General features: G+C 47.1%; 1 protein-coding gene across 1 annotated transcript in view; it reads right to left on the bottom strand.

Annotated features, from left to right (window-relative positions):
- ANO9 (anoctamin 9) overlaps positions 1-14447 on the bottom strand; it is a 62310-nt gene that overhangs the window by 37742 nt on the left and 10121 nt on the right. Inside the window, exons 2-4 of the mRNA XM_015420704.1 lie at positions 10526-10588; positions 4905-5021; positions 871-1019 (exon numbers count right to left, since the gene is read on the bottom strand). Coding sequence (XP_015276190.1) covers positions 871-1019; positions 4905-5021; positions 10526-10588 — 329 coding nt within the window. The remainder of the gene's footprint in view (positions 1-870; positions 1020-4904; positions 5022-10525; positions 10589-14447) is intronic.

The following is a 14447-nucleotide window of genomic DNA, read 5'->3' on the forward strand; positions in this document are numbered from 1 at the left end:
GTAAAAGAGACGGTATCCTTGTAGATTCTTTGCCCCAAACAACCACAAGAGTTCAGACTACAGAGCACAGCACCATGCAACTGGGACAGCATTCTCTGCACCAAAGCAAACACTTTTATGTCTCACATTGGTCCTGCAAGCCCCTTTTTTCTCTCTGTTTGCAATGGTGTGGAGAAAATTGGCCCATCCAGGGGTTTTTTTGTAGAAAAAGCCCAGCAGGAACTCATTAGCATAATAGGCCACACCCAATGGCAGAAAAACATTAGCATATTAGGCCACACCCCTGACAGCGCAGCTCCCTCCCAGGATCGGCTTCCCCAGGTGCCCCGCGGCTTCTACGGGGCCACGGGGACACAAGGGACGGAAGGTCGTTTCTGGATCGGCTTCCCCAGGCGCCCTGCACCTGTGGGGCGCCTGGGGAACCCAAGGAGGGGAGGCAGTTTAAACTGCCTTCCCTCCCTGGATCAGCTTGGCTTCCCCAGGCGCCCTGTGGCTTGCGAGGTGCCTGGGGAGCCCAGAGGGGGGGGAGGCGGCAGGTGTGGCCAACTCGGAAGCCAGCTGGAACTCCGCTCCTGCACGTTCCTGCCCCAAAATAGCCCTGGGCCCATCTATGTGGTAAGTTCCATCTATGTGCGTGGCGTCACATCCTGGCGACGGCGGTGCAACGTGTATCGCTGTCCCCCGCAGCAGGGATCCTGTGAAGACGCACGGATCCCCCGCCGCGGCTTGGCAGCCCTAATCACAACAGTAAACGAAGTTATGCCATTTGCCACATGGGCTAATCTAGAATGGCTTCTCTGCATAGTGAGTGACAAACGTAGACCAGCCCTGAGAGCATTAAAGAGTTTGGGTTCTTAAAATGTTTTTTACCTTGTACAAGTCATTTCCTCCTGTTGCTCTTCTGGCTGCGCACTCAGACCCTCCAAGTCATAGTCAGAATTACCCATGAGGAATTTATATTTCCGGATAACTGCGCTTGGGGCACGGATCCCATAAAATAGCTTTTTGTCCTTAATTGTCTAAGAATTAAAAAGAATAAGCAGAATAAAATAAAGAGAATGGTCCTGCATGGGTTGAGAGTGAGACTGGACAGGCCTTTTAAGGTTTCTGCCCTCTCTGTGCAAGACTTAAAAGGTAAAGGAAAAGGGTTTTTCTTGCTCGAAAGCCAGTCGAGTCCGACTCTAGGGTTGCGGTGTTCATCTCCGTTTCCAAGCCGAAGAACCAGCGCTGTCCGAAGACGTTCCCATGGTCATGTGGCAGGCATGACTAGACGCCGAGGTGAATGGAACGCTGTTATCTCCCCACCGAAGTGGTACCTATTTATCTACTTGCAATTTCTTGCTTTCGAACTGCTAGGTTGGTAGGAGCTGGAACTAGAGATGGGAGCTCACTCCATCATGCGGCACTCGGGTCTTGAACTGCTGAACTACCGACCTTCCAGCCTGCAGTTCAGCATCTTAACCACTTGAGCCACCGCAGCTCCTATGCAAGACTTGGCAACGTATTATTTATCCAAAGTATTTCTATCCCCCCATTTCAGGTAAGCTGTTGAAAGCAACTAATAGTTTATCAAAATTAAAATCCCAATAATAATATAATATTAAAAAAATAAAACACAAACCACAGCGAACACTCAAATTGTTAGATTCCTACCACACAGACACAAGACACAGCCAAGAAGGAAATCAGCAGGCAGAACAAAAAATTCTTTGCCTGGTACCGAAACACCAATAATAAACAGTGCGAGGCAAACCTCATGGAAGGCTTGTGACATGATTTTAATTGTAAGATGCCTTGAGCAGGACTGTGAAGATAGAAATATCCTAAATAAAGATAAGATAGAGAAAGGTGTTCCGAAGACAGGGCACCATGCCTGAAAAAGGACCATCGCCAGTCACTACCACTTCACTTCAAATGGTGTAGGAAGCCAAAAAAAGGGAAGACCTTCATGATTTGGGTCCACAAACACACTGGAAGCCAATGCAAATCTTGCACTACATAATTGTCAGGGTCTGTAGTCAGGTCACACCACACAAAGGCTTCTTTAGAAGATAAGTGTTTATCGATAGTCCAGTACTAAACATCACGTATACAGCTTGTGTCAGGAATAGCCTGTAGTATAGGGGCTTCTGACTTATAGGAATATCAAACTACCCCCCCCCACACCAATAGCTAAGCCCATGATTATGTTTCACGCGCGCAGGTCGAAGCAAGCGAGCAAGCAGGCAAAGCCGTTAAGGTTCCCAGCCGTCTAATTGCAGCTGGAGACGGCAAGGTCAAAACAGCGATAGAGCTCAATAGCAGGGCAGGGAAGCACTGGGAAAGTGGAGGAGAAAATCACCCCCACATACCAATGCTATGACAGGGCTACCTGACAATAATAACATAACTGCAATGTATCCCTGTCAGCACTGCTGCGGCTATTAGGTCAGCTGAAGTACAGTCATCTAATCCTGAAGGAACCAGAGCATGGATAGCCCTAAGGAGATTCCTTTTCAACAAAAGGTGTAGTTGGATGTGACTGCACTATTAGGGATCCAAAGATAAGACTGGATCTAAAAACACTCCCAGCCTGTGGACCTGGACTTTTTAAAGGGAACTTAACTCCATCCAGAACAGGCCCCAGCACCACCACCCAGGTCTGGAGAACATTACCACATCTAGACACCTGTTCATCACATTCACCACACTATCAATAAAATGGAGTAGAACTGAATGTCATCAGATTACGGAGGACCCCTCAGCCAAATCCATGGTTGACATAAGCAAGCACTTTCATGTAGATGTTAAACAGCACGGGAACAAGACAGAGCCTAGAGGGGGCAGGTGTCAGGTAGCCCTGTCATAGGTCTGGGATGTGGGGGGGGTGCCCTCCCGTTTTCTGTTTCAGCTCTCCCCGGCTCACCAACTGTTTGCTATCTTATGCTTGACCTTGTAGATGCTCCAGCTGGGAAATTAAATGGCTTTTTGCTTTGCCTGCTTGCTTTTGCCCGCGCACGTGAGATGTATCTATTGACTCATGCTTACGGGGGGGGGGGGGGTTTGTCCCTGGAATAAGTCAATTGGCAGCCATTCCTGACACAAGCTGTAAACGTGTCTCTATGTCCGGACCCACAGTCAAACAACAGAGCACACGCTTCTTCGAAGGTTTTACTTTATTGTTAGCACTATGGTAGCATAGACACAAGCACTGTTAGGAATGACTACATCATAGAAAGCTGAGAAAGATATAGGGTATTCGAAAGCACCCCACACACACACACCACCTATGGGCCAATCGGCCTGACTTCCGCAGGCGGGAAAGAGGACCAAGGCAGTTAGAGCCGAGACTGGGAAAGGAAACCAATCTCAGGGGTAATTGATGGGAAGACACTACACAGGCTGGCTACAGTGATAACGAGGGGGAGAAGTGAAGAGAAAGGAATGCGGCAGCAACTGGCACACAGGTCATGAAAGCGAACCTGGGCCCATAAACTATATGGAAGCACTCTAGTTCTGGATTTACCAATAAACAGTTATCTTCTTATGAAGCCCTGTGTGGTGTGACCTGACTAAGGACCCTGACAGCAGTCTGCAGCTCTGTCCTAGTCCTCTTGTACTTGATGATTTCCAAATTAAATCTTACCACAAAAGTTATCCAACTGCTGCTCTGTCCATGCTAAGGGAGGGCCATTGTCTGGACACAGTGCTCCACTGTGTCCACTACATCGGCCTCTCCAACCATGAAAACAAACCATTCTCATCAACTCCTTTGCTAAGCAGCAGGGCTCTGCATATCCCTTGACTCAAGGACCTGGTTCTGGAGGTGTTTATTTATTTGGTTCCAGAGGGGTAGCTGTGTTAGTGCGTCATTGCAAAATAAAACAGAAGTCCAGCGTACCTTGAAGGCTAACAACATTTATCTCAAGATAAGCTTTCATGAGTCGGCACTCACTGTCAGATGCATGGAATATATGTCCACAGGAGATATATTAACACTTAAAGTTACAAGAGATTGTATTTATGTCATTTGTTGGCTACTGCTCAATGAAATAAGCCCTAAAACAGGGGTCATTTCCTGCAGGAGCGCACAGGAGTGGAGCTCCAGCAGTAAAGAGCCCAGGGGGCGGGCACATGAAACAAGCCCCACCCCCTGCTCCCAGCAGCCCTCAGTCAGAGCAAGAAGCAGCCAGGTAAGCTGCAGAGCCCCCTCTGCCCCCCAGTCCAAAACGGTCAAGTGGCACCATTAAGACCAAGCTTTATTCAGGTACAAGCTCTCCCTCCTCTGTGAGGACAGATCTACACGTTCTCCCCCGCCCCCCATAGCTAACAATCCAAAACAGTCCAGTGATGCCTTCTGACACACTTCTGGTGATGTCAGGGGGTGTGACATATGCAAATGAGTTATGCTAATGAGTTATGCTAATGAGTTATGCTAATGAGTTATGCTAATGAGCTCCTGCACCTCTTTTTCTACAAAATGACCGCTGCCCTAAATGAAAATCAGTGCACACACTCAAATACTTTAAAACATTTTTAAAAACACAATAATACAAAAAAGCAATCTAAATATACAGAAATCAAATTCATCAGAGAGCTAAAAAAATAAAGCAGCTTCTGCCGAGAGCTGTCCAAAAGCATAATACAAACAGAAAGGTAATATTTTCATCTGGCACCTAAAATTTAAAAGGTTAGGTATGATGTGAATCTGTGTGAGGAGGTCATTCCACTACCAGACGGCCACTGCTGAGAAAGCTGTAACTGCTATAGCCAAGAACCTGTCCCAGGTATGGTGACCAATACAGCTGTTGTTTTATGTGATTTTAAAGCTTTATTGTAAGCCAACTCAGGCATTTTATATGGAAAGGTGGGATACAAACATGTTCAAGAAATTTTTTAAAAACTTGGAGAAATACCCATCTTACCTTGATAATGAATCCTTTCTTACGCAGTTCTTCCAAAAACTCTTCTTTCTTGTTCCTCTTGTTAATGGAGGATTTGTGATCGTCACATACTAGGACAAAATCCCATTTGTTCGGCATCTGGCCAAAGAAAACAACCAACTGAATCAAATGTATCACAATAAGAATCTTTCCTTTGCACAGACGATCTTAAAGATTCTTTCCATTTCTAGCCCTGCCGATTTCCTTCATCAGCATGCTTGTCAGGTGAAACGTAAATGACAGCTCTCCCGTCTCAGATTCTGCATCTATCATTTGCTCCACATTTTCTCAACTGGGAGGGAAGAGTGCAGCTCAAAACCACATTCAAATACCTCGGGGGCAATGCCGTACTGACTGCAAAGTCACCCCTGAACAGCCCTGAAATGACCATAAATCTATGCAGAAGGTACCATAAAACCCATTGATCAAAGGAAGCGAAAGCGGCTACAAGTGGTGGCTAAAAGTGGTGGCGGCTACAAGCATGGACGACTTCAAAAGGGAATTAGATTAGCATATGGAGCAGAGGTCCATCAGTGGCTATTAGCCACAAGGTCTAGATAGGGACTCTGGGGCAAGTGATGCTCTGTCTTCTTGGTGCTTGGGGGGGGGGGTCAACAGTGGGATGGCTTCTAATGTCCTGGCCCCACTGGTGGACCTCCTAATGGCACCTGGTATTTCTGGTCACTGTGTGATACAGAGTGTTGGACTGGATGGGCCTTTGGCCTGATCCAACATTGGCATCTCTTATGTTCTTATGAAAGCAGCATGCAATGCAGAGGGGAATTTCTGTTCCAACATGGGTTTCGTAAAACAACAGCCAGAAAAGCCAATGCAGAATCACACTGCAACCATTCTGTGTCATACATTTTACTCTACCATGGGCAAAAGCTGCAACTCCCCATTCCGTCCATGACAGGCCTGCACACACAATGGCCATGCAATGGTTTTGATCTAGAGATGAGAACCATAAACAGGCTCACTGCCGTTCTGCTTGAGCAAAACCTTGTGCAACACTTAGTGCTTTCCTCCCTGGATGCTAGTGCCCAGAAATTGGTGGCATAAAATCTTGTACAAACAGAAACACAAGTGGGGATACAATCAGTCTTACGTGGCGCAAGTGGCCAATGCTGTCTTTTTCTTACATTTCCCCTTGAGCAAGACAACTAGCACCAGGGGCAGATTAACCATGACCAGGGCTATTTTTGGGCAGGAACGCACAGGAACGGAGTTCCGGCTGGCTCCCAAGTTGGCCACATCCAGCAGGAACTCATTAGCATAATAGGCCACACCCAACAGCAGAAACTCATTAGGATTGGCTACAATTAGGGGTGTGTGGCCTAACATGCAAAGGAGTTCCTGCTACAAAAAGAGCCCTGGTTGGACAACAAAGAAGGTAAGCAGAATAAGAAGCAAAAGGTGGGTGTGGCTGGATGACCACACTTCTGGTAACATGGGGGTGTGGCCTAATATGCCAATGAGCTGTGCTGTCAGGGGGTGTGGCCTAATATGCTAATGAGTTTCTGTTGTTGGGTGTGGCCTATTATGCTAATGAGTTCCTGCTGGGCTTTTTCTACAAAAAAAGCCCTGAAGCAGACGAAGCAGGTGCATAGGGCACCAGGGCCAAAGGGGGCACCACAAAGTTGGGGGAAAGGGTGCACAACAGAGAGGTCTTTCTCACAACTGAAACGTGTAAAAAACCCAAATAGATCAGTTATGCTTCAAGAAGGACTCAACTCACTGTGTATATTAACAATTGAAGCAGACATTCTGAGAGGTATTGATTTCGAGGATGTGATCAGTGATTTTGCGAATGTGAAATGTAGAAAAATGCCTTTCAGGTCATGAATATTGGAACTTTGATACATTTAACTTGTGAAATATTAAAATAGATGTTGTATTGCATTTCTGTAGAGCTTTATGTAGCCCAGGCTTGGCTTAGTTTGTACAGTCTATTGTGTTATCATATGAATAAATTTTTGTATTGCTGCAACCTGCATTGTCTATCTGGTCAGACAGGTCAACCACTAAAATGGACTGGGTCAGTGTGGAAAGGAGGGGGGGCACCAAGACTGGTCAGGGTTTAGGGCACCAGTGAGCCTTAATCCGCCCCTGACTAGCACAAGTGGGGAATTTTGCACTGGATCCAAACCAATGACTACTTCTGTTCAACAGCAAACCTTTGTTTGCCACCATGCCCATCCTTGACTGTGGGTTGTGGCCAGTTGTGTTCCTAGACAAGGCTGCACCCCCATGCTACCAGAAGTGTGGTCATCCAGCCACACCCACCTTTGTTGTGTACATGTAAGCTATTTTATAGATATACGTTAAAGATTAACTCTGCAAGCAGCTGTGGAGAGAAAAAGAGAAAGGAGAATATCTTCCACATAACCTACTCTAAATCCTTCAGTCTTTCCAGGCGTTTGATTAAGGAGCCGCATTATATACCGAGGAGTGTCCCTGTGCCCTGGCTTTACCTTCTTCTATCTCCAGTCACTATCTCCGGCCTGTGCCCACTGCACAATAAGTGAGAGAGCTAAACTGGTGTGGAAGGTATTGGCATTATACGGCCATCTAAGTCATACCATAGAGATCCTTTGCTCTTGTTTTACTTGGCTATGGTTTCAGCACTTTTTAGGTGTATCTTAAATTACTGTTATTTTATGTTATTTGTTCATATGTTCATGATAGGTTTTTAATTGAATTGTATTTTACGAAGAGGTAGAGGAACTAGAGATCAAATTGCCAACATTCGCTGGATTATGGAGAAAGCAAGAGAGTACCAGAAAAACATCTACTTCTGCTTCATTGACTATGCTAATGCCTTTGACTGTGTGGATCACAACAAACTATGGCAGGTCCTTAAAGAGATGGGAGTACCAGACCACCTCACAGGTCTCTTGAGAAACCTGTATAAGGGTCAAGAAGCGACAGTTAGAACCGGATATAGAACAACTGATTGGTTTAGCATAGGAAAAGGAGTATGACAAGGATGTATATTGTCGCCTTGCTTATTTAATATATATGCAGAGTACATCATGCGAAATGCTGGCCTGGATGAATCACAAGCGGGAATTAAGATTACAGGGGAAAAGATCAACAACCTCAGATATGCAGACGATACCACTCTAATGGCAGAAAGTGAAGAGGACCTTAAGAGCCTCTTGCTCAGAGTAAAAGAGGAGAGTGCAAAAGTGGGCTTGAAGCTCAACATCAAAAAAACTAAGATCATGGCATCTGGCCCCATCACTCCTTGGCAAATAGAAGGGGAAGTCGTGGAAGTAGTGACAGACTTCACGTTCCTGGGATCCCAGATCACCGCAGACTGTGACAGCAGCCATGAAATTAAAAGACGCCTGCTCCTTGGGAGGAAAGCGATGGTGAATCTAAACAGCATGATAAAAAGTAGAGACATCACCCTGCCAACAAAAGTCCGCATGGTCAAAGCAATGGTATTCCCAGGAGTCATGTATCGCTGCGAGAGTTGGACTATAAGGAAGGCCGAGCACCGAAGAATAGATTCTTTTGAACTATGGTGCTGGAGAAGACTCTTGAGAGTCCCTTGGACTGCAAGGAGATCAAATCAGTCCATCCTAAAAGAAATCAACCCTGACTGTTCCCTGGAAGGCCAGATAATGAAACTGAAGCTCAGATACTTTGGCCACCAAATGAGAAGGGAGCACTCCCTGAAGAAGACCCTGATGCTGGGAAAGACTGAAGGTCAAAGAAGACGGGGACGGCAAAGGATGAGATGGTTAGACAGTGTCATAGATGCAACGAACATGAAATTGAGCAAACTTCAGAGGACGGCGGAAGACAGGAAGGCCTGGCGTGATCTGGTCCATGGGGTTGCGAAGAGTCGGACTCGACTGTGCGACTGAACAACAAAAAAGCTAAACGGGTCAACTTGGTAAATCCCTGAATGACAGACTGACCTGGAATCACCTTAACTTTTGAGGAAGACGGAGATGTGTGTAATAATATTAAAATTTTACAAGACTGACACTGTAATCCTAAATCAATTGACATAGAAATACTTTCTATTAAGCAGGTGGGTGTTTCTTGCTAGTAAATGTGCTCATGGTGAAGATATGCGCTAAATGATATCTGTATTAACAGATCCCACACCTACTTTTTGCTTCCAGTCTCCTACAAGTCTCATAGCTGCCTACTTTGCTGCTTCAGCTTGGAGGAACGTGACCACCACCAGCTGAAGCCTAGTAGTCAAAGCAACAGAATGTGGTGGTGGAACTGACTGTACCACTTTAGGCTGCAGGCAGGGGTGTGACATATGTGTCTATGTATAAAAATTAACCTCACTGGAAGTAAACAAAACAAACAAAGGAAAAAATAGCCAGGAGAAGGCTTCTGTTTTGAGCTGTTCACGTCTATGTTCATTTTCAACAGGCGAGATTATTTTGTTTTTTATTATGCAAAAGAGGTTTCATCAACGTGATCCCCACCTGTAGCCAAAATTAGTACAATCCATTCTACCCCTCAAGATTCTGCCTCTTCATTTGGCCAGATCTGTAAGTGTGCTTGTAGGATCGCCGACTCCCTTGTTGGGAAATTCCTGGTGATTTAGGAGTCGTGTATGCTCAGTGAGGAGAGGATGCCCGTAGAGTCTGTCCTCTGAAGCTGCCAGCCAGGGTAGTAATCCATTATTAGTGTAAGGACTGGGAAACAAATTATGCAACCCTAAATATACATGGTTTAGGACACAGTGTCAGACTAGGGTTGCCAAGTCTTACCTGTTGCTGGAGCAGGTGACTCCTGGCTCTCTCCTGGAGCGCGTGCGCGCCGCAACCACGTCACCCGGAAGTGACGCGATCACGCTGGGCACGCTGGGGGAGGGGGCATGACCATCTAAGGGAAAAACATAGAGTTTTCCCTCGGATGACCGTGGCCCCGCCCCCAGCGTGCCCGGCATAGTCGCGTCACTTCCGGGTGACGTGCACGTCGCGTACTTTGGGGGTGGGGTTCCCCCCGGGGCCTGATCCGCCAGCGGGGAAGGGGCCTCTGGGACGGGGGTTTCCCCATCCCCCCGGGGGGACTTGGCAAGCCTATGTCAGACCCCCAGTCCAGTTACACTCAACAACTCTCTCTCGGCAGTGATAAGTTTATTGAGTTATATGCAAGATCCAGAAAGCCACTGTGTCAGAACTAAAGATTTTTGGCAGGCACAGCTTAATATAGATAATTCAAAGAGAAGCCCCTTTTCCTTCCCCCAAGCACACGTCACATTCACACCACACCTAACTTTGCCATCCCAACCAAGTGAAAGATATATGTCTTGGTTATCTGCAGTCCAAGTTGGTACAGAGAGTCTGTCAAGGACAACTTCCCGTGGGAAAGAAAAAGGAGGGAAAGGAGGTTGACTTGTGAAGTTGTGTCTCCTAAAAGCAAAAGGTCTAAATCTCACACTCACCCACTCCACCCCCTTCCCCTTAGGAATTCCCTCCCCCCAGCAACAATGGCAACCAATGCAAGCAAAGCATAGCAGGGTTTGACACACAGCAGGGTTGGAACCCTGGGTCTGATTCTCCATTTGACTGTCATCTTAGATTACAGCAGTCTTTCCCTGGGTATTAAAGAACGTAACTTACGGGGATCAGAGCATCAGTGTCTTCTGAAGGATGGTCTCGCAAAGGTATCAATGCAATGTTATTCTAAAGAGGGAGAAAGAAATGGGGGGGGAGATTTAAAATGTGACCTTTCTTCTACAACAGTGAAACTTAGCTATACATATGAAACCTGTTATAGCAGAGTTTTCAAACAGAATTTTGCAGGGCCCATTTCTGAAGCTTACTAAGCAGGTGAAACTTTCTCCATTACTTTCTCTCCATGCTAGAACATTTCACCCGCTAAACAGCAGCAGCAAATAAATAAATAAATAAACAAATAAAATTAACCCTTCCCCCAAACTTGCAATTGCATTGTGATGGAGCAGTGCATATTTTTCAACAAATTAAACGCAGTTTGAAAAAAGGACAGCTGTGTGTGGTATGTCTACTCATCCTGCTTTTCAGGGGTCATTTCCTGCAGGACTGCACAGGAGCAGAGCTCTGGCAGTGAAGAGCCCAGGGGGCGGGCACATGCAACAAGCCCCACCCCCTGCTCCCAGCAGCCCTCAGTCAGAGCAAGAAGCAGCCAAGTAAGCTGCAGAGCTCCCCCCTCCGCCCCCCGTTCCAAAACAGTCCAGTGGCACCTTTAAGACCAAGTTTTATTCAGGTACAAGCTCTCCCTCCTCTGCCAGGACAGATCTGCACGTTCCCCCCCCCCAATAGCTAGCAATCCACAACAGTGCAGTGGAGCCTGAGCGGTGGGTGTTGCCTTCTGACACACTTCCGATGATGTCAGGGGGTGTGGCATATGCAAATGAGTCATGCTAATGAGTTATGCTAATGAGCTCCTGCACATTTTTTTCTACGAAATGACCCCTGCTGCTTTTAATAAAAAAAACCTGTTTGCACAGCAGGGATGAAGCCAGTTTTCACTTTTAACCCTCCTAAAAACTATTGTTTGGCTCCAGCCTCAGAAGTTGCCTTTGTGAAGTTAAAGGCCATTTCCACATGGCTTATTTGCCCCAGGATCTATGCTATTGAGAACCGTGGTTTTTTCCTGCTTCCCATCACATCATAGTATGGTACATTTGTACACCTCCTGGGCAATGTTCCCTCTAAGCTGTGGAGTCTTGTGAGCAAAAAATCTACTTTGTGAGCCACTGGCCGCTCACACATTTTTGTCTTAGCTCAGGAAGGATGGCTCCGGAGCAAAGTAATTTATGCTGTAGCCAAATCGCTTGCTCACAACTTTAATGCCAGTAGCTCACAACGTAGAATTTTTGCACACAAGACTCCACAGCTTAGAGGGAACATTGGTCATGGCTATGAGTTTCCGGGTCAGGGGCCTGATTGCTGGTTGCCGCTGTTGTGTTGTTGGCTGCAGGAGGGGGGGCGGGTTTCTTTGCCAGCTGGGTGTCACCGGGGGTTGCCTTCCTCCCCTCCTCTTTGAAGCCACACCAGGACCGGGATAAGATAAGGGGGGCCGGCGGGGGAGGGAGGCTGCAGGCAGCCAGAGAGCAAGCCTGGGAGCGCTGTGGGGACCGGCTTGGCAACAGGGAGGCCGCCCTGGCAAGGCCCAGCCACAGAAGCTGCCCCTGCAAGCCCTGAAACATGAGCCCTAGCCCCCAGCAGCAGCTGCCGCCTCCAGCAGCAGGAAGTACCCAGGAAGAACACAGGTCCAGGCAGGGCTCTTTTTGTAGAAAAAGCCCAGCAGGAACTCATTAGCATAATAGGCCACACCCAACAGCAGGAACTCATTAGCATATTAAGCCACACCCTGACAGCACAACTCATTAGCACATTAGGCCGCACCCCCATGTTACCAGAAGTGTGGTCATCCAGCCACACCCACCTTTTGCTTCTTATTCTGTTTACCTTGTTTGTGGTCAAAACCCAGGGCCTTTTTTGGAGCAGGAACTCCTTTGCATGTTAGGCCACACACCCCTAATGTAGCCAATCCTAATGAGTTTCTGCTGTTGGGTGTGGCCTATTATGCTAATGAGTTCCTGCTGGGCGTGGCCAACTCGGGAGCCAGCCGGAACTCTGTCCTTGTGCGTTCCTGCCCAAAAATAGCCCTGGGTCCAGGGCTTCGGGAAGCCACCCGTCTTTGGGCTGCAGGGCTTCCGCTGCCGCAAGAGGAAGCAAGGGGGTGGAGAGCGCAAAAATGGAGGTGTGGGGTGGGTGGGGGTGAGACAAGAGAGCCTGAAAATGGATGCTTGGGGTGGGTGGGGCTGTGGGGCTGGGACGAGGCCTCGGATCTGCCAGCCAGTCTTCCTCCCGGCCTGGGAAGGGGCAGCCTAGGCTGGCCTGTCCTTCTCTTTCTTTCCTAAATTTTATGTTATTTTATTAGCAGCACCCCAGCACCCCACCCCCCAAAAATTCTTGGCTACGGCCATGCCATGTGGGCTTTATTGCAATCTTTCCCAAGACCTTGGAGCACAGCAGTTTTCAGAAAGATGGGAGAAAAACCAGGGTATCCCCAGGCAGTACACAAACATATCGCGATGCTGTGAAGAAGTAGGGGAAAACCCACTTCTCAACAGCAGTGAATGCAGTGCAGATGACCTGCATGAAAGTCTCCAAAGGCTGCATAACTGCCATGGAGATGAGAAAGCCCAGATTTTCCTGCCCACACAGCAGCCGTTCCCTCTTCTGCCCTCGGGGGGGCTTTTCTGTTTTATTGTTACCCAATCAAACAACTGAATATTGTTATATAATGTTGTGACAGTACGTACATTGGGCTCTCTGAATTCCCAGCTGTCTCTTTTCTTTACAGTAAGTCTGTAGCTCCTTTCATTGAGGCAATATAAGGTGAAAGGCACATTTCCGCAACAAAAGGGGAAAAGGACTTACTTTTTAAAAGCTGCTTGAGTGTTTTCAGAATATGTGATAAATTGGGTTCAGAGTCACAGGCTAATAAACGTTACAGATTAACCAAGCATAGCTGAAAAATATATGCAGCTCACCATATTGTAAGCACCGTAAGATTATCAACAATGTTCTATAAAAGCCCATCCTAATTAGGGGCAATGTAAATATCTCTCCGTTTTACAGCTCTGGTCCTGTACAATGCTTTCTGTTTGTGCTGTTCACTGTATATGGGGCTTTTCCACATGTTTGACTTATGATCTTCTTGGGAGTCAATCTACAAAGACTGGAAGCGGTTCGGGCACAGTTCCTCTGCGTGCCTGCCCTCCCTCTGCATTTTCACAGTTGTGGAGTCAGTTTATTTTCATCTGGACCTTAGGGTTGCCATCCTCCAGGTGGGACCTGGGGATCCCCTGGAATTACAGCTTATTTATTTATTTGATATTATTTCTAGCCCTCCCGCTCCATGTTAGAGGCGGAGTCACGGAGGTGCATGGTGGCGTGAAGGCGCAGGCGCAGCGGAGCCAAATATGGACGTAGGCTGGGCCAGAACTGACACGGGCCACGCTCCAGGAGACTGCCGAGCGGGAGGACACCAGAAAAATGGGACGCAGATCCCGAAGACTATCTGAAGGAAGAATGCCAGAGCCAGGAAACAGCAACCAGCCTGCCACCTGGGTTCCGGTAGGCAGCCCCACCCCGTTACTATGTGGCCTTAGTTAAGGAATTAAAGTGCATTTGAACTTCCCTGAAAACCGCTCAGAGACCTTCGGGTCTGAGCGGTATATAAATTGAAGGTATAAATAAATAAATAAATGTAGCAGGCTCAGGGTGGGTTATAACATATTTAAAAGCATACAAAGATTTTGCATTGATACATAAATCATAAAACAGAACAATCCTAAAAACAATTTCAAGCCCATAAAAAAGGCGCCAGCTAAACAGTTCAATGAGGTGGATGGAATTTCAGATCCTACGTAGCTGTAGGTTGAGACAAAGCAAGGGAAGTCTAGATCTAGATAGGCTGGAGCAGTGGGCTGAGACAAATAAAATGAATTTCAGTAGAGATAAGTGCAAAGTCCTACACTTAGGTCCA

Source organism: Gekko japonicus, unplaced genomic scaffold, assembly GCF_001447785.1.
Source record: "Gekko japonicus isolate JY-2015 unplaced genomic scaffold, Gekko_japonicus_V1.1 scaffold1322, whole genome shotgun sequence".
Taxonomy (NCBI): domain Eukaryota; kingdom Metazoa; phylum Chordata; class Lepidosauria; order Squamata; family Gekkonidae; genus Gekko; species Gekko japonicus.